Below are 21,068 nucleotides of genomic sequence, written 5' to 3' on the forward strand. Positions count from 1 at the left end.
AGTTGAATCTAGTTTCTATTACTTCTTATGAATTCTCCAGCCTTGCATAGGTCTAACCTCCTTGCACTTTATCCTAACCTTCAGTTAACATTTTCTAATCTGAAAAGGAGGAACCTATTTTGACTAGTTTCCATGGACTTCTAAATTATTATCTTGTTCCAAGTATCAGGCAAGTGTATGCTCCTTGGTTCTGCCTCGTCACTACAAAGATTTGGAGTGATGTACATTAAAGCCCTTGGCGTGTCACAGCTCTCAGGTCTTGGACAGACCATGTTATAGCTCTCAGGTCTCAAACAGACCATGTTATAGCTCTTAGAAAAATCAGTGTTACAGCTCCATGTTACAGCTCTATTTAATTTAGAAAATAGCAGAAAATCCATCCTCGAGGTGTTGAGGGCATGTCGACCCAAAGACACAAAGAAAAGAGTGCCCCAGTGTGCGGGAGAGACCCCCGGCCCTTTGGCTCCTCTCTCTCTCTCTCTCTCTCTATATATATATATATATATATATATATATTTTTTTTCCTCCCCCTGGGCCTGTCCTATGTAAATTGGGCTAGCCAGGAGCACTATTTGTTCTACCTGAGGTCCTCACTCTGGTCCTCGGACCTTCGTTTGTTCTATTTTTGCAGGCTTCTCCCTTCCTTGTCTTTTAGCCACCGCCATTCTGGACTCCTGTTTCCTATTCTAACTACCTAACACAAGGATCAATAGCTCCTGTTATAGCCAGAATACTGGTAATCCCTCTTCAACAAAAGAGTTGTATTGTTTGCTACAAAACCATATATAATCTTTGGCTTTGTGTGACATTTGACAAATTAGGAGATTTAACTATAATTTAGAGCAGTTATTTACTCCTCTTTAAAAAGATTTGTTACATGACATATTTGGATATATATTTAAAATCAACCATGGAATTGTTGTTGTTCAGCCACTAAATTGTGTCCAACTCTTTGTGATCTCATAAACTTCAGCCCACCAAGATCCTCTGTCCTTCATTATCACTGGAGATTGCTCAAATTCATATCCATCGAGTCAGTGATGTCATCTAACCATCTCATCCTCTGCTGCTCCCTTCTCCCCCTGCCCTCAATCTTTCCCAGCATCGGGGTCTTTTCCAATGAGTCAATTCTTCTCATCAGCTGGCCAAAGTATTGGATTTTCAGCTCCAGCATCAGTCCTTCCAATGTATATTCAGGGTTGATTTCCTTGAGGATTGAGTGATTTTATCTTCTTACTATCTAAGGGACTCTCAAAAATCTTCTCCAGCACCACAGTTCGGAATATTTCATTTTTTCCAAACATTTGCTTTTTAACGGAAGGATAATTGCTTTACAGAATTGTGTTGTTTTCTGCCAAACACGAATCAGCCATAAGTATATAAATACATCCCCTCCTCTTGAAACTCCCTCCCATCTCCCACCCCATACCACCCCTCTAGGTTGTTACAGAACCGTTATCATCCAAAACATGTGGCTTCCTGTCCATCTGAAGGCTCTTGCTTTCCCTTGTCTGTCTATGGTCCTCACTGTTTATGTGACGTAGGATTTCCTGCCACCTGGCCCTGCCCCGATTTCTCTGTTCATCCTTAGCCACCTGCCTGCTGTCACACACTGACACAGGGAGCAGCTGTTTGGGAACAGATGGCTCAGTGGTAAAGTACCCGCCTGCCAGGGCAGGAGATGCAAGAGACTTGAGTTCCATCATTGGGTCAGAAAGATTCCTGAGAGTAGCAAATAGCAACTGTAAAATGAAAACATCTCCTGCCATATCAATAAACAAGAAATGTCACTGCCATCAGCTATCTCTGGCCTCCAAATGTTGAATGGGTGGGGGGGGGGGGAGTGGGGACTCCTAAAACTGCAATCCAGCAGATGCTACCATACCCCCAGTGGGGGAATGCAAGAAGCAGCCATTTGTCACATTTGCCCCTCCTTAAGAAGAACAAGGAAACAAGGTTTGGCCCAAGACAGCCAAGGTGCATACGAAAGGAATGAATTCAGTGAGTCCAGAGGCTTGCATCTTCCCATACAGAGAATGCTAAACTCCTTAATTTGATATCTGACTTTGATGTTCAGCCTGCCTGCTCCCTTTGTTGCAAAGGTGTATAATCTGATTCCCCTTCCTTTCTCCTTAGAGCAGTTTTCTCAGAGCTACTGAGATGCTGTCTCCAGGGCTGGGGACAGTCCCACCAAATAAAGTACCTCTCTACTTTCAGGTTGTGACTGTATTTTTTAGTCAACATAACCCATTCTAATATTCTTTCCTGGAAAATTCCATGGACAGAGGAGACTGTTCAGTTCATGAGGTCACAAACAGCGGAACACAGCTGAGCACACACACACACACACACACAAGTGAAACCCATTAACAGTATAGGAGCTATATTTTTATATTCTTTCTATTTTGCAGTTTTGTCTCTGGTTTACTTACTCCCTTTGTCTGGATCTCCACTCTAAATCAGGGTTCAGAACACTGTTATCATAGAACAAATTGTAGTCACAGCCTGTTTCAGTAAAAAGTTTTTATTGGAACACAGCATAGTGGATTGAATGGTGGGCCCTCAAAAGATATGTCTACATCCTAACCCCTCATACCTGTGAATGTGACCTTATTTGATGGGGGGGGGGAATGTCTTTTACCATAATTGAGGACTTCTAGTGGGATCAGCTTAGATTATCCAAGTGGATCCAAAATCCAATGACAAATGTATTTATAAGAGATACAGAGAGGAGATACACAGGTTTGAGAAAAAATTGTGAAACTTGGGTATCCTTTCCTGGTCCAATGTGATCCTCACCAACATGTGTTGATTTTTTTCTCTTTGATAGTAGCCATTCTATCCATCCCTGGAGGACGAAATGGCAATTTCCAGTATTCTTGCCTGGAAAATCCCATGGAAAGAGAAGCCTGGTGAGCTACACAGTCCCAAAGGGTTGCAAAGAATTCAGAATGATAACTAGAAGCCCTTCTTTGTTTTTCAGTTAAGCTCTATTGAACAAGGTTTTAATTTCTTCTATATGACCTACAACTGCCTATAATTGAGAAATTGCAGTGCCTGCCCTTCAATGTTTCTACCAGATGTTTTGCCTGGTGCCTTGTAATCACTGCCAGTGCCTCCAGGGTCACTGATACCTCCAGGTCCACTGATGCCTTGGTGCTGTCAGTGTTCTTTCTGTGGTTGGCATCTCTGCTGTGGGAATCAGGACAGTGGGTATTTTTCATCATCCAGGGTCACCTGGGCCACAGTCCCACCACCACCCCACCACCATCTTCCTGTGGTTGTAGATGATGCTGCATCTAGAAGTCCAGGGTCAAGTGTTCCACCTCACTGGTGCTCTGGGTCCATGGGCTCAGCTGCCTCAACCATAGCACTGGGACCAGGGACGCTGATTCTACCATTACTGTGGTTCTACTTCCCCTACGTGTTCTAATCAGCCTACCTTCATGTGCTACATATATGTGAATCTCTGGAGGTCTGGTGTGTTGGGCAGAGGAAACTTTCTTAAAGTATAGATGTTTTACTAATAGTATAATGAAAGGTAGAGACAAAGGGAGTATCTTATGTTATCATGATGCTGACATATTAGTGATAAACTCATTTTTCCATAAACATAACGGGCACTCATAATGGAGAAAACTATCATTTACCAGTGAAGAAAGAAGTACACTATGCAAAAATCTTTAGAATTACATCATAGAGAAAGACAGATGAATATAGACTCATGAGGAGCACAACAGAGATCAGAACAATTCCACCCTACACAGTTTCATTTGATAGTGAAGAGGTTATATTAAAACATTTATCATTAGCATGAGTTCTAATGTAGCAATGTCCAATGATACGACATAAAAACGAACAGAACTGAGAGCAACATTAATAATCTACTCCTTATCATTCTAGACATTTGCACAATATTTAAATACAAATTACTCTGCTTTTAAATTTTATGTCAGATAATTGTATTTTTTTAAAAAGGGACTCCATTAAGATTTCATTTCAGGTGGGCAGGAGATTGGAAGACAAGTTTGTCTGCTCAAATTGTGACCCTGTGTCATGTGACCAAACAGATATTAAAGCTCTCCAGTGAGTCTTTTTTGATCATGATGATCCATACATATATTTTTACATAGAATCTTAGACCTTGAGTAACACAAGGGTTAGGGGCATCGACCTTTTGCATAGTCAAAAGTTCTCATATAATTTTATAGTCATATATTTATACCCAATAATTCAACTTACTTTATTTAAAATAATATTATTTGTCTTGGTTGTCTACTGTATATATATATTTTTAACTTTACAATATTGTATTGGTTTTGTCATACATTGACGTGAATCTGCCAAGGGGGTACATGTGTTCTCCATCCTGAAACCCCCTCCTACCTCCCTCCCCATACCATCCTTCACAGTCATCCCAGTGCACCAGCCCCAAGCACCCTGTATCATGCATCGAACCTTGACTGGTGATTCATTTCACATATGATAATATACAAGTTTCAATGTCATTCTCCCAAATCATCACACCCTCTCCCTCTCCCACAGACTCCGAATGACTCTTCTATACACCTGTGTCTCTTTTGCTGTCTCACATACAGGGTTATCGTTACCAACTTTCTAAATTCCATATATATGCATTAGTATATACTGTATTGGTGGTTTGCTTTCTGGCTTACTTCACTCTGTATAATAGGCTCCAGTTTCATCCACCTCATTAGAACTGATTCAAATGTATTCTTTTTAATGGATGAGTAATACTCCATTATGTATATGTACCACAGTGTTCTTATCCATTCATCTGCTGACGGACATCTAGGTTGCTTCCATGTCCAGGCTATTATAAACAGTGCTGTGGTGAATATTGGGGTACATGTGTCTCTTTCAATTCTGCTTTCCTTGGTGTGTATACCCAACAGTGGGATTGCTGGGTTGTATGACAGTTCTATTTCCAGTTTTTTAAGGAATCTCCACACTGTTCTCCATAGTGGCTGTACTAGTTTGCATTCCCACCAACAGTGTAAGAGGGTTCCCTTTTCTCCACACCTTCTCCAGCATTTATTGCTTGTAGACTTTTGGATCACAGCCATTCTGACTGGTGTGAAATGATACCTCATTGTGGTTTTAATTTGCAATTCTGTGATAATAAGTGATGTTTAGCATCTTTTCATGAGTTTGCTAGCCATCTGTATGTCTTCTTTGTAGAAATGTCTGTTTAGTTCGTTGGGCTATTTTTTTATTGGGTCGTGTATTTTTCCGGAATTGAGCTGCAGGAGTTGCTTGTATATTTTTGAGATTAATTCTCTGTCAGTTGCTTCCTTTGCTATTATTTTCTTTCATTCTGAAGGCTGTCTTTTCGCCTTGCTTATAGTTTCCTGTGTTGTACAGAAACTTTTAATTTTAATTAAGTCCAATTTGTTTATTTTTGCTTTTATTTCCAATATTCTGGGAGGTGTGTCATACAGGATCCTGCTGTGGTTTATGTCGGAGAGTGTTTTGCCTATGTTTTCCTCTAGGAGTTTAATAGTTTCTGGCCTTATGTTTAAATCTTTAATCCATTTTGAGTTTATTTTTGTGTATGGTGTTAGAAAGTGTTCTAGTTTCATTCTTTTACAAGTGGTGGGCCAGTTTTCCCAGCACCACTTGTGAAATAGATTGTCTTTTTTCCATTGTATATTCTTGCCTCCTTTGTCAAAGATAAGGTGTCCATATGTGCATGGATTTATCTCTGGGCTTTCTATTTTGTTCCACTGATCAATATTTCTGTCTTTGTGTCAGTACCATACTGTCTTGATGACTGTGGCTTTGTAGTGGAGCCTGAAGTCAGGCAGGTTGATTCCTCCAGTTCCATTCTTCTTTCTCAAGATTGCTTGGGCTATTTGAGGCTTTTTGCATTTCCATACAAATTTTGAAATTAATTGTTCTATCTCTGTGAAAAATACTGTTGGTGGCTTGATAGGGGTTGCATTGAATCTGTAGATTGCTTTAGGTAGTATACTCATTTTCACTATATTGATTCTTCCAATCCATGAACACAGTATATTTCTCTATCTATTTGTGTCCTCTTTGATTACATTCACCAGTGTTTTATAGTTTTCTATATATAGGTCTTTTGTTTCTTTAGGTAGATATATTCCTAAATATTTTATTCTTTTCCTTGCAATGGTGAATAGAATTGTTTCCTTAATTTCTCTTTCTGTTTTCTCATTATTAGTGTATAGCAATGCAAGGATTTCTGTGTGTTGATTTTATATCCTGCAACTTTACTATATTCATTGATTAGCTCTAGCAATTTTCTGGTGGCGTCTTTAGGGTTTTCTATGTAGAGGATCATGTCATCTGCAAACAGTGAGAGCTTTACTTCTTCTTTTCCAATTTGGATTCCCTTTATTTCTTTTTCTGCCCGGATTGCTATGGCCAAAACTTCCAAAACTATTTTGAATAGTAGTGGTGAGAGTGGGCACCCTTGTCTTGTTCCTGACTTTAGGGGAAATGCTTTCAATTTTTCACCATTGATGATAATGTTTGCTGTGGGTTTGTCATATATAGCTTTTATTATGTTGAGGTGTGTTCCTTCTAATCCTGCTTTCTGGAGGGTTTTAAATCATAAATGGATGTTGACTTTTGTCAAAGGCATTCTCTGCATCTATTGAGATAATCATATGGCTTTTATTTTTTCAATTTGTTAATGTGGTGTATTACATTGATTGATTTGTGGATATTGAAGAATCCTTGCATCCCTGGAATAAAGCCCACTTGGTCATGGTGTATGATCTTTTTAATGTGTTGTTGGATTCTGATTGCTAGAAATTTGTTAAGGATGTTTTCATCTATGTTCATCAGTGGTATTGGCCTGTAGTTTTCTTTTTTTGTGGCATCTTTGTCAGGTTTTGGTATTAGGGTTATGGTGGACTCATTGAATGAGTTTGGAAGTTTACCTTCCTCTGCAATTTTCTGGAAGAGTTTGAGTCAGATAGGTGTTAGCTCTTCTCTAAGTTTTTGGTAGAGTTCAGCTGTGAAGCTGTCTGGACCTAGGCTTTTGTTTGCTGTAAGATTTCTGATTACAGCTTCAATTTCTGTGCTTGTGATGGATCTGTTAAGATTTTCTATTTCTTCCTGAAAGAAATCAATATATGCATAGAAACTAATGAAAATGAAAGCACAACAACCCAAAACCTGTGGGACATTGTTAAAGCAGTGCTAAGAGGAAGGTTCACAGCAATACAGGCATACCTCAAGAAACAACAACAACAAAAAAGTCAAATAAATAACCTAACTCTACACCTAAAGCAACTAGAAAAGGAAGAAATGAAGAATCCCAGGGTTAGTAGAAGGAAAGAAATCTTAAAAATTAGGGCAGAAATAAATGCAAAAGAAACAAAAGAGATGATAGCAAAAATCAACAAAGCCAAAGCTGGTTCTTTGAGAGGATAAATAAATTGACAAACCATTAGCCAGACTCATCAAGAAACAAAGGGAGAAAAATCAAATCAATAAAATTAGAAATGAAAATGGAGAGATCACAACAGACAGCACAGGAGGAGCTAAGATGGCGGAGGACTAGGACGGGGAGAACACTTTCTCCCCCACAAATTCATCAAAAGAACATTTAAATGTCGAGTAAATTCCACAAAACAACTTCTGAATGCTGGCAGAGGACATCAGGCACCCAGAAAAGCAACCCATTGTCTTCAAAAAGAGGTAGGAAAAAATATAAAAGACAAAAAAAGAGACAAAAGAGGGAGGGATGGACCTCCGTCCCGGGAAGGGAGTCTTAAAAAGAGAAAAGTTTCCAAACACCAGGAAACCTTCTCACTGCCGAGTCTGTGCTGAGCCTTGGAAGCACAGAAGGCAACATAACAGGGAGAAAAAATAAACAATTAAAACCCACAGATTACGAGCCCTATGGTAACTCACCCAGTGGAGAAGCAGCGCAGACGCCTGCATCCACCATTAGCAAGTGGGGGCTGGGCAGGGAGGCGCGGCATGGGCTGCATCGCTTAGAGTAAGGATCTGGCCTGAATACCCTAAGCACTACCTGAGCGAAATAATTTCGGCTAGCAAACCAGACTGTGGGATATCTACCACGCGAAAAGCGAGCCCTAACCTAAGACACCACCAGGCCCGTGCACGGAACAAAGGACTGTACAGAGATAGCTGGCTGCAGACCGTCCCCCTCCGGTGACAGGCAGCCAGAGCTGGAAGGGGGCAATCGCAGCCCCAGAGAGACATTATCTACAAAACTGCAAGCAGGCTTCTTTGCTAACTAAAACTTCTTGGGGTTCTGGACAGTCAACATCCACCTGAGCAGGTGCGCTGGTTGTACACCCAGATAAGCAAGCGGTGGGGAGGTGATAAGTACCAGCAACTGTGCTCACCAAACACCTCATCACCTGAGCTGCCTGGACCTGGGAAGGGCACAAAACGCAGGCCCAACCGAGTCTGTGCCTCTGAGAACTACCCAAGTGCCTAAACCTGAGAAGCTTAGACCTGGGAGGTGCAAGCAGCCCAGGGCTGGCTACAGATGGTTCCTGGCAGAGCAACCTAGAGCCTGAGCAATGTGGGCACGGAGGCTACATGCACTGTGAGAGGGGGCAGGCCCAGTGTGGCTGAGGCACTGCAAGCACACGCCAGTCTTATTTGTTTGCAGCATCCCTCCCTCCCCACAGCACGACTGAACAAGTGAGCCTTTAAAAGAAAAAAAAAAAAAAAAAGGTGTCCACCACCGCCCCCTTTGTATCAGGGCAGAAATCAGACACTGAAGAGACCAGCAAACAGAAGAAGCTATAGCAGAGGGAACCACCTTGGAAGCGACAGGCAATAGATTAGAACCCCGTGGTTAGTACCGACTACATAGGAAGGGGCCTATAGATCTTTAGAAATATAAGCCGGAACAAGGAACTAGCCGAAAATGAACTGAACCCAGAATACCCACAACAACATCAGAGAAAGTCCTATATATATATTTTTTTTTACTATTTTTATGATTATTCTTTCTTTTTTTTTAATTTTTTAAAAAATTTTAAGTCCTCTATTACTCCTTTAATTTTCACTTTTATAACCTACTATTACTTGGTAAAAAAAAAAAAAAAAAAAAGACCCTTTTTAAAAAAAAAAAAAAAGCAAACTTCATATATATATTTTTTATAAGTTTTGTGACCTTGCTTTTTTCTTCTTCTTTTCTTTAACATTGTATTTTTGAAATTCCAAACTCTTCTCTAGAGTTTTAATTTTAGCTTTTTAGTATTTGTTATCAATTTTGTACCTATTTTTTTAATACCTTTTGTGACTTTTTTTTCCACTCTCTTTCTTTCTCTTCAGCTTTTCTTTAACATTGTATTCCTGAAATTCCAAACTCGACTCTAGATTTTTAATTTATGCTTTTTGGTATTTGATATCAATTTTGTACCTATATTTTTTATACCTTTTGTGACTTTGTTTTTGTTTTTGTTTTTCTCTTTATTTTTCTTCTTCTTTTCTTTAACATTGTACTTTTGAAATTCCAAACTCTACCCTAGATTTTTAACTTTTGCTTTTTGGTATTTGTTATCAATTTTGTACCTATATTTTCTTTATAATTTTTGTGACTTTTTTTTTCTTTTTCTCTCTTTATTTTCCTTCTTCTTCTCTTTAACATTGTATCTTTGAAATTCCAAACTCTACTCTAGATTTTTAATTTTTGCCTTTAGGTATTTGTTACCAATTTTGTACCTTTAAGAACCCAATCTTCAGTACCCATTTTTTACTAGGGAGAGAGATTACTGGCTTGACTGCTCTCTCCCCCTTCGGACTCTTCTTTTTTTCCACCAGGTCGCCTGTGTCTCCTCCCTAACCCCTCTCTACTCTACACAACTCTGTGAATTACTGTGTGTTTCAGACGGTGGAGAACACTTAGGGAATTGATTACTGGTGGGATCTGTCTCTCTCCTTTTCATTCCCTCCTTTTATCCTCCTGGCCACCTCTATCTCCTTCCTCCCTCTTCTCTTCTCTGTATAACTCCATGAACATCTCTGAGTGGTCTAGTTGTGGAGTGCACATAAGGAAGTGATTACTGGTTAGCCTGCTGTCTCCTCTATTGGTTCCACCTCATCTCATTTGGGTCACCTCTAACTCCCTCCTCCCTCTTCTTTTCTCCATGTAACGCTGTGAACCTCTCTGGGTGACCCTCACGGTGGAGAAACTTTTCATCTTTAATGTAGATGTTTTATCAATGGTGCTGTATAGAAGGAGAAGTTTTGAGACTACTGTAAAAATAAGACTGATAACTGGAAGCAGGAGGATTAAGTCCAAACCCTGACTCCAGGGAACATTAATTGACAGGAGCTCATCAAATGCCTCCATACCTACACTGAAACCAAGCACCACACAAGGGCCAACAAGTTCCAGGGCAAGACATACCAAGCAAATTCTCCAGCAACACTGGAACACAGCCCTGAGCTCCAATATACAGGCTGCCCAAAGTCACCCCAAAACCATAGACATCTCATAACTCATTACTGGACACTTCATTGCACTCCAGAGAGAAGAAATACAGCTCCACCCACCAGAACACCGACACAAGCTTCCCTAACCAAGAAACCTTGACAAGCCACCTGTACAAACCCACACACTGTGAGGAAATGCCACAATAAAGAGAACTCCACAAACTGCCAGAATACAGAAAGGACACCCCAAACTCAGCAATTTAAACAAGGTGAAAAGATAAAGGAATATCCAGCAGGTAAAGCAACAGGATAAATGCCCACCAAACCAAATGAAAGAGAAAGAGATAGGGAATCTACCTGATAAAGAATTCCGAATAATGATAGTGAAATTGATCCAAAATCTTGAAATCAAAATGGAATCACAGATAAATAGCCTGGAGACAAGGATTGAGAAGATGCAAGAAAGGTTTAAAAAGCACCTAGAAGAAATAAAAAAGTGTCAATGTATAATGAATAATGCAATAAATGAGATCAAAAACACTCTGGAGGCAACAAATAGTAGAATAACAGAGGCAGAAGATAGGATTAGTGAATTAGAAGACAGAATGGTAGAAATAAATGAATCAGAGAGGAAAAAAGAAAAAAAATAAATTAAAAGAAATGCGGACAATCTCAGAGACCTCCAGGACAATATTAAATGCTACAACATTCGAATCATAGGGGTCCCAGAAGAAGAAGACAAAAAGAAAGACCATGAGACAATACTTGAAGAGATAATAGTTGAAAACTTCCCTAAAATTGGGAAGGAAATAATCACTCAAGTCCAAGAAACCCAGAGAGTCCCAAACAGGATAAACCCAAGGTGAAACATCCCAAGACACATATTAATCAAATTAACAAAGATCAAACACAATGAACAAATATTAAAAGCAGCAAGGGAAAAACAACAAATAACACACAAGGGAATTCCCATAAGGATAACAGTTGAGCATTCAATAGAAACTCTCCAAGCCAGGAGGGAATGGCAAGACACACTTAAAGTGATGAAAGAAAATAACCTACAGCCCAGATTATTGTACCCAGCAAGGATCTCATTCAAGTATGAAGGAGAAATCAAAAGCTTTACAGACAAGCAAAAACTGAGAGAATTCAGCACCACCAAACCAGCTCTCCAACAAATACTAAAGGATATTCTCTAGACAGGAAACACAAAAAGGGTGTATAAATTCGAACCCAAAACAATAAAGCAAATGGCAAAAGGATCATACTTATCAATAATTACCTTAAACGTAAATGGGCTGAATGCCCCAACCAAAAGACAAAGACTGGCTGAATGGATACAAAAACAAGACACCTACATATGTAGTCTACAAGAGACCCAACTTAAAACAGGGGACACATACAGACTGAAAGTAAAGGGATGGAAAAAGATTTTCCATGCAAATAGGGACCAAAAGAAAGCAGGAGTAGCAATACTCATATCAGATAAAATAGACTTTAAAACAAAGGCTGTGAAAAGAGACAAAGAAGGTCACTACATAATTATCAAATGATCAATCCAAGAAGAAGATATAACAATTATAAATATATATACACCCAACATAGGAGCACCGCAATATGTAAGACAAATACTAACAAGTATGAAAGGAGAAATTAACAATAACACAATAATAGTGGGAGACTTTAATACCCCACTCACACCTATGGATAGATCAACTAAACAGAAAATTAACAAGGAAACACAAACTTTAAATGATACAATAGACCAGTTAGACCTAATTGATATCTATAGAACATTTCATCCTCAAACAATGAATTTCACCTTTTTCTCAAGAGCACACGGAACCTTCTCCAGGATAGATCACATCCTGGGCCATAAATCTAGCCTTGGTAAATTCAGAAAAATTGAAATCATTCCAAGCATCTTTTCTGACCACAATGCAGTAAGATTAGATCTCAATTACAGGAGAAAAACTATTAAAATTTCAACATATGGAGGCTGAACAACACACTGCTGAATAACCAACAAATCACAGAAGAAATCAAAAAAGAAATCAAAATTTGCATAGAAACAGATGAAAATGGAAACACAACAACCCAAAACCTGTGGGACACTGTAAAAGCAGTCCTAAGGGGAAAGTTCATAGCAATACAACAAACAAGAAAAAAGTCAAATAAATAATTTAACTCTACTCCTAGAAAGCTCTCCATCTGCAACTAGAAAAGGAAGAAATGAAGAACACCAGGGTTAGTAGAAGGAAAGAAATCTTAAAAATTAGGGCAGAAATAAATTCAAAAGAAATAAAAGAGACCATGGCAAAAATCAACAAAGCCAAAAGCTGGTTCTTTGAGAGGATAAATAAAACTGACAAACCAATAGCCAGACTCATCAAGAAACAAATGGAGAAAAAACAAATCAATAAAATTAGAAATGAAAATGGAGCGATCACAACAGACAACACAGAAATACAAAGGATCATAAGAGACTACTATCAGCAATTATATGCCAATAAAATGGACAACGTGGAAAAAATGGACAAATTCTTAGAAAAGTACAACTTTCCAACACTGGACCAGGAAGAAATAGAAAATCTTAACAGACCCATCACAAGCACAGAAATTGAAACTGTAATCAGAAATCTTGCAGCAAACAAAACCCCAGGTCCAGACGACTTCACAGCTGAATTCTACCAAAAACTTAGAGAAGAGCTAACACCTATCCTACTCAACCTCTTCCAGAAAACTGCAGACGAAAGTAAACTTCCAAACCCATTCTATGAGGCCACGATCACCCTAATAGCAAAACCTGACAAAGATGCCACAAAAAAAGAAAACTACAGGCCAATATCACTGATGAACATAGATGCAAAAGTCTTTAACAAAATCCTAACAATCAGAATCCAACAACACATTAAGAAGATCATACACCATGACCTAGTGGGCTTTATCCCAGGGATGCAAGTATTCTTCAATATCCGCAGATCAATCAATGTAATACACCACATTAACAAATTGAAAAATAAAAACCATATGATTATCTCAATAGATGCAGAGAAAGCCTTTGACAAAATTCAACATCATTTATGATAAAAACTCTCCAGAAACCAGGAATAGAAGGAACATATCTCAACATAATAAAAGCTGTATATGACAAACCCACAGCAAACATTATCCTCAATGGTGAAAAATTGAAAGCATTTCCTCTAAAGTCAGAAACAAGACAAGGATGCCCACTTTCACCATTACTATTCAACATAGTTTTGGCCACAGCAATCAGAGCAGAAAAAGAAATAAAAGGAATCCAAATTGGAAAAGAAGAAGTAAAACTCTCACGGTTTGCAGATGACATGATCCTCTGCATAGAAAACCCTAAAGACTCCACCAGAAAATTACTAGAACTAATCAATTAATACACTAAAGTTGCAGGATATAAAATCAACACACAGAAATCCTTGCATTCCTATACACTAATAATGAGAAAATAGAAAGAGAAATTAAGGAAACAATTCCATTCACCATTGCAATGGAAAGAATAAAATACTTAGGAATATATCTACCTAAAGAAACTAAAGACCTATATATAAAACATATATATGTTTATCACCTATAAAACACTGGTGAAAGAAATCAAAGAGGACACTAATAGATGGACACATATACCATGTTCATGGATTGGAAGAATCAATATAGTGAAAATGAGTATACTACCCAAAGCAATCTATAGATTCAATGCAATCCCTATCAAGTTACCAGCGGTATTCTTCACAGAGCTATAAAAAATAATTTCACAATTTGTATGGAAATACAAAAAGCCTCGAACAGCCAAAGCTATCTTGAGAAAGAAGAATGGAACTGGAGGAATCAACCTGCCTGACGTCAGGCTCTACTACAAAGCCACAGTCATCAAGACAGTATGAAACTGGCACAAAGACAGAAATATAGATCAATGGAACAAAATAGAAAGCCCAGAGATAAATCCACGCACATACAGACACCTTATGTTAGACAAAGGAGGCAAAAATATACAATGGATTAAAGACAATCTCTTTAACAAGTGGTGCTGGGAAAACTGGTCAACCACTTGTAAAAGAATGAAACTAGAGCACTTTCTAACACCATACACAAAAATAAACTCAAAATGGATTAAAGATCTAAACATAAGATCAGAAACTATAAAACTCCTAGAGGAGAACATAGGCAAAACACTCTCCGACATACATCACAGCAGGATCCTCTATGACCCACCTCCCAGAATATTGGAAATAAAAGCAAAAATAAATAAATGGGACCTAATTAAACTTAAAAGCTTCTGCACATCAAAGGAAACTATAAGCAAGGTGAAAAGACAGCCTTCAGAACGGCAGAAAATAATAGCAAATGAAGCAACTGACAAACAACTAATCTCAAAAATATACAAGCAACTCCTACAGCTCAACTCCAGAAAAATAAATGACCCAATCAAAAAATGGGCCAAAGAACTAAATAGACATTTCTCCAAAGAAGACATACAGATGGCTAACAAACACATGAAAAAATGCTCAACATCACTCATTATCAGAGAAATGCAAATCAAAACCACTATGAGGTACCATTTCACGCCAGTCAGAATGGCTGCGATCCAAAAGTCTACAAGCAATAAATGCTGGAGAGGGTGTGGAGAAAGGGGAACTCTCTTACACTGTTGGTGGGAATGCAAACTAGTACAGCCACTATGGAGAACAGTGTGGAGATTCCTTAAAAAACTGGAAATAGAACTGCCTTATGATCTAGCAATCCCACTGCTGGGCATACACACCAAGGAAACCAGAATTGAAAGAGACACATGTACCCCAATATTCATCACAGCACTGTATATAATAGCCAGGATATGGAAGCAACCTAGATGTCCATCAGCAGATGAATGGATAAGAAAGCAGTGGTACATATACACAATGAAGTATTACTCAGCCATTAAAAAAAATACATTTGAATCAGTTCTAATGAGGTGGATGAAACTGGAGCCTATTATACAGAGTGAAGTAAGCCAGAAAGAAAAACACCAAATCAGTATACTAACGCATATATATGGAATTTAGAAAGATGGTAACAATAACCCTGTATATGAGACAGCAAAAGAGACACAGATGTATAGAACAGTCTTTTGGACTCTGTGGGAGAGGGGGAGGGTGGGATGTCTTGGGAGTATGGTATTGAAATATGTATAATATCATATATGAAATGAGTTGCCAGTCCAGTTTCGATGCACGATACTGGGTGCTTGGGGCTGGTGCACTGGAACGACCCAGAGGGATGATATGGGGAGAAAGGAGGGTTTAGGATGGGGAACACATGTATACCTATGGCAGATTCATTTTGATATATGGCAAAACCAATACAATATTGCATTCCTATACACTAATAATGAGAAAACAGAAAGAGAAATTAAGGAAACAATTCCATTCACCATTGCAACGGAAAGAATAAAATACTTAGGAATATATCTACCTAAAGAAACTAAAGACCTATATATAGAAAACTATAAAACACTGGTGAAAGAAATCAAAGAGGACACTAACAGATGGAGAAATATACCATGTTCATGGATTGGAAGAATCAATATAGTGAAAATGAGTATACTACCCAAAGCAATTTATAGATTCAATGCAATCCCTATCAAGCTACCAACAGTATTCTTCACAGAGCTAGAACAAATAATTTCACAATTTGTATGGAAATACAAAAAACCTCGAATAGCCAAAGCGATCTTGAGAAAGAAGAATGGAACTGGAGGAATCAACCTACCTGACTTCAGGCTCTACTACAAAGCCACAGTTATCAAGACAGTATGGTACTGGCACAAAGACAGAAATATAGATCAATGGAACAAAATAGAAAGCCCAGAGATAAGTCCACACACATATGGACACCTTATCTTTGACAAAGGAGGCAAGAATATACAATTGATTAACGACAATCTCTTTAACAAGTGGTGCTGGGAAATCTGGTCAACCACTTGTAAAAGAATGAAACTAGAACACTTTCTAACACCACACACAAAAATAAACTCAAAATGGATTAAAGATCTCAACGTAAGACCAGAAACTATAAAACTCCTAGAGGAGAACATAGGCAAAACACTCTCTGACATACATCACAGCAGGATCCTCTATGACCCACCTCCCAGAATATTGGAAATAAAAGCAAAAATAAACAAATGGGACCTAATTAACCTTAAAAGCTTCTGCACATCAAAGGAAACTATTAGCAAGGTAAAATGACAGCCTTCAGAATGGGAGAAGATAATAGCAAATGAAGCAACTGACAAACAACTAATCTCGAGAATATACAAGCAACTCCTACAGCTCAACTCCAGAAAAATAAATGACCCAATCAAAAAATGGGCCAAAGAACTAAATAGACATTTCTCCAAAGAAGACATACAGATGGCTAACAAACACATGAAAAGATGCTCAACATCACTCATTATCAGAGAAATGCAAATCAAAACCACTATGAGGTACCATTTCACACCAGTCAGAATGGCTGCGATCCAAAAGTCTACAAGTAATAAATGCTGGAGAGGGTGTGGAGAAAAGGGAACCCTCTTACACTGTTGGTGGGAATGCAAACTAGTACAGCCACTATGGAGAACAGTGTGGAGATTCCTTAAAAAACTGGAAATAGACCTGTCTTATGATCCAGCAATCCCACTGCTGGGCATACACACTGAGAAAACCAGAAGGGAAAGAGACACATGTACCCCAATGTTCATCGCAGCACTGTTTATAATAGCCAGGACATGGAAGCAACCTAGATGTCCATCAGCAGATGAATGGATAAGCAAGCTGTGGTACATATACACAATGGAGTATTATTCAGCCATTAAAAAGAATACATTTGAATCAGTTCTAATGAGGTGGATGAAACTGGAGCCTATTATACAGAGTGAAGTAAGCCAGAAAGAAAAACACCAATACAGTATACTAACGCATATATATGGAATTTAGAAAGATGGTAACAATAACCCTGTGTACGAGACAGCAAAAGAGACACTGATGTATAGAACAGTCTTATGGACTCTGTGGGAGAGGGAGAGGGTGGGAAGGGGCTGGTGCACTGGGACGACCCAGAGGGATGGAATGGGGAGGGAGGAGGGAGGAGGGTTCAGGATGGGGAACACATGTATACCTGTGGCGGATTCATTTTGATATTTGGCAAATCTAATACAGTTATGTAAAGTATAAAAATAAAATAAAATTAAAAAAATAAATAAATAAATGAATGCCTATAAATAAAAAAAAATATATATATATATACAAGCAACTCCTACAGCTCAACTCCAGAAAAATAAATGACCCAATCAAAAAATGGGCCAAAGAACTAAATAGACATTTCTCCAAAGAAGACATACAGATGGCTAACAAACACATGAAAAGATGCTCAACATCACTCATTATCAGAGAAATGCAAATCAAAACCACTATGAGGTACCATGTCACGCCAGTCAGAATGCCTGCGATCCAAAAGTCTACAAGTAATAAATGCTGGAGAGGGTGTGGAGAAAAGGGAACCCTCTTGCACTGTTGGTGGGAATGCAAACTAGTACAGCCACTATGGAGAACAGTGTGGAGATTCCTTAAAAAACTGGAAATAGAACTGCCTTATAATCCAGCAATCCCACTGCTGTGCATACACACTGAGGAAACCAGAAGGGAAAGAGACACGTGTACCCCAATGTTCATCACAGCACTGTTTATAATACCCAGGACATGGAAGCAACCTAGATGTCCATCAGCAGATGAATGGATGAGCAAGCTGTGGTACATATACACAATGGAGTATTACTCAGCCATTAAAAAGAATACATTTGAATCAGTTCTAATGAGGTGGATGAAACTGGAGCCTATTTACAGAGTGAAGTAAGCCAGAAAGAAAAACACCAATACAGTATACTAACGCATATATATGGAATTTAGAAAGATGGTAACAATAACCCTGTGTACGAGACAGCAAAAGAGACACTGATGTATAGAACAGTCTTATGGACTCTGTGAGAGAGGGAGAGGGTGGGAAGATTTGGGAAAATGGCATTGAAACATGTAAAATATCATGTATGAAACGAGTTGCCAGTCCAGGTTCGATGCACGATACTGGATGCTTGGGGCTGGTGCACTGGGACGACCCAGAGGGATGGAATGGGGAGGGAGGAGGGAGGAGGGTTCAGGATGGGGAACACATGTATACCTGTGGTGGATTCATTTTGATATTTGGCAAAACTAATACAATTATGTAAAGTTTAAAAATAAAATAAAATTAAATTAAAAAAATATTGTAAAGTTAAATTAAATAAAATTTAAAAAAAAAGAAAACACAACAGACAACACAGAAATAAAAAGGATCATAAGAGACTACTATTGGCAATTACATGCCATTAAAATAGACAACTTGGAAGAAATGGACAAATTCTTAGAAAAGTACAACTTTTGGCTTTGTTGATTTTTGCTATGGTCTCTTTTGTTTCTTTTGCATTTATTTTTGCGTCAATTTTTACTTTTTCTTTCCTTCTACTAACCATGGTGTTCTTCATTTCTCCCTTTTCTAGTTGGTTTTGGTATAGAGTTAGGTTATTTTTTTGACTTTTTTCTTGTTTCTTGAGGTATGCCTGTATTGCTATGAACCTTCCCCTTAGCACTGCTTTTACAGTGTCCCACAGGTTTGGGGTTGTTGTGTTTTCATTTTCATTCATTTCTATGAATATTTTGATTTCTTTTTTGATTTATTCTGTGATTTGCAGAAGTGTTCATGATTCTTTCAGGAAGACAAATGAAAACTACTTGGGGTGTCATATGAGTTTTTTAAATTAATTAATTATTTTTAATAGGAGGATAATTGCTTTACAATGTTGTGTTGGTTTCTGCCTTACAACCACAGGAATCAGACATAAATATACGTATCCCTCCCACCCCTTCATCCCACCCCTCTAGGGTATCACCACTTTGAGAAGCATTTATTCTTAATTCATCTGTGATGAGCCACCACAAGAATGTAATTTCCAAACATTTCTAATCTAAAGTTAGGAAAATTTTGAAGTAGGAAACAGTAAATACTGTCTGAATATCAAGCTGATGAGAAAACTTAAATTACTAAAATTTGCATAGAGAAGCTGAGTCAAAATAAAAGGGAAATCTGAGGAAATAAATAGAAAAGGTAAGTTTTATTCTACAAAGATCAAAGCATTGCATTATCTGCTTCCATGTCTTTGAGTCATGTGATCAAGAAAACATTCATTTCCTTCATGTAACTGGCAATTTTATACCTGGCATCCCCAAATAGAATCTCTTCAGAGACCTCTTTATGTCTTTGTTCCTCAGACTGTAGATGAAGGGATTCAGCATGGGCATGACCACAGTGTACATCACCGAGGCTGTTGCACTTGTTTGTGAGCTGTGTGTAACAGCAGGGCTAAGGTACACTCCTAAGACTGTACAATAAAATAAGGAGACAACTGAGAGGTGAGATGCACAGGTGGAAAATGCTTTATACTTCCCCTGAGCTGATGAGATTCCAGTTATGGAGGAAACTATTTTAGAGTAAGAGTAGATTATGCCAGCAAAAGGGCAACCACCATAGAGAGCAGTTGAAAAATAGATCACTATGTTATTGAGAAAAGTGTCAGAACAAGAAAGTTGTATCACCTGATTGAGTTCACAGAAAAAGTGGTGGATTTCCGAGTCTGAACAGAAGGACAATCGCAACACCATCAAACTGTGTAACAAGGAATACATGATACTCATTATCCAGGACAGAAGCACCAGCAGTCCACAGAGCCGAGGGCTCATGATGACCATGTACTGCAGGGGTTGGCAAATGGCCATATACCGATCATAGGCCATCACAGCCAGGAGAATGTCATCTAATCCTGCAAAGAATATGTAAAAATACATCTGGGTGACACAAGCTTCATAGGTGATAACTTTGCTCTGTGTCTGGATGTTCCATAGCATATTTGGGATGGTGGTGGATGTGAAGCATATGTCTACAAAGGACAGGTTGGAGAGGAAGAAGTACATGGGGGTGTGGAGGCGGGAGTCTGAGCTGACAAGCAGGATGATGAGCAGGTTTCCAAACAGAGTGATCAGGTACATGGAGAGGAAAATCGCAAATATGAGCGGCTGCAGTTCTGGTTCCTCTGAAAATTCCAAAAGAAGAAATTTTGAAATTTGTGTATTGTTCTCCAGTTCCATATGGCAAATGTGACTATTGGGAAAAAAAGAAAGCAACATGATTAATTTTCACTAAAATGGGCATACCTGAAATAGCTGAAATACTATAATTTCTATTTTTCAGGCAAGAAATTGATGTTAATATGTTGCATATATATGAATTTTTCTTGACGGTATACCTCATTTCATCTCTGACTAGAATTTTTATTGTCCCATTCTCAGTAAATTTACAATGTTTTTGATCCCTGGGTCAGGAAGATCCCCTGGCAAAGGGGATGCCTACTGACTCCAGTATTCTTGCCTGGAGAATTCCATGGACAGAGGATCCTGGCAGGGTCACAAAGAATCAGACACGACTGAGCTACTAACACTTTAACGTTACAGTTTTAATGAGAAACTCTTTCATGCCTTTGAGAAACATGCATTGAGAGCCAACATGTCCCA

General features: G+C 38.5%; 1 protein-coding gene across 1 annotated transcript; it reads right to left on the minus strand.

The window, feature by feature from the left end:
• Positions 1-19,694: 19,694 nt before the first annotated feature.
• On the minus strand, positions 19,695-20,645 carry LOC129624587 (olfactory receptor-like protein OLF4). Its single transcript, XM_055542714.1, has one exon. The coding sequence runs from the start codon at positions 20,643-20,645 to the stop codon at positions 19,695-19,697; it is 951 nt and encodes a 316-aa protein (XP_055398689.1).
• Between the last annotated feature and the right edge of the window lie 423 nt (positions 20,646-21,068).

The sequence above is a fragment of the Bubalus kerabau genome, chromosome 1 (genome assembly GCF_029407905.1).
Source record: "Bubalus kerabau isolate K-KA32 ecotype Philippines breed swamp buffalo chromosome 1, PCC_UOA_SB_1v2, whole genome shotgun sequence".
NCBI lineage: Eukaryota > Metazoa > Chordata > Mammalia > Artiodactyla > Bovidae > Bubalus > Bubalus kerabau.

Bases quoted from the DNA above. Each gene is read 5' to 3' on its own strand.
- LOC129624587 (XM_055542714.1), bottom strand. From the start codon at position 20,645: ATGGAACTGGAGAACAATACACAAATTTCAAAATTTCTTCTTTTGGAA.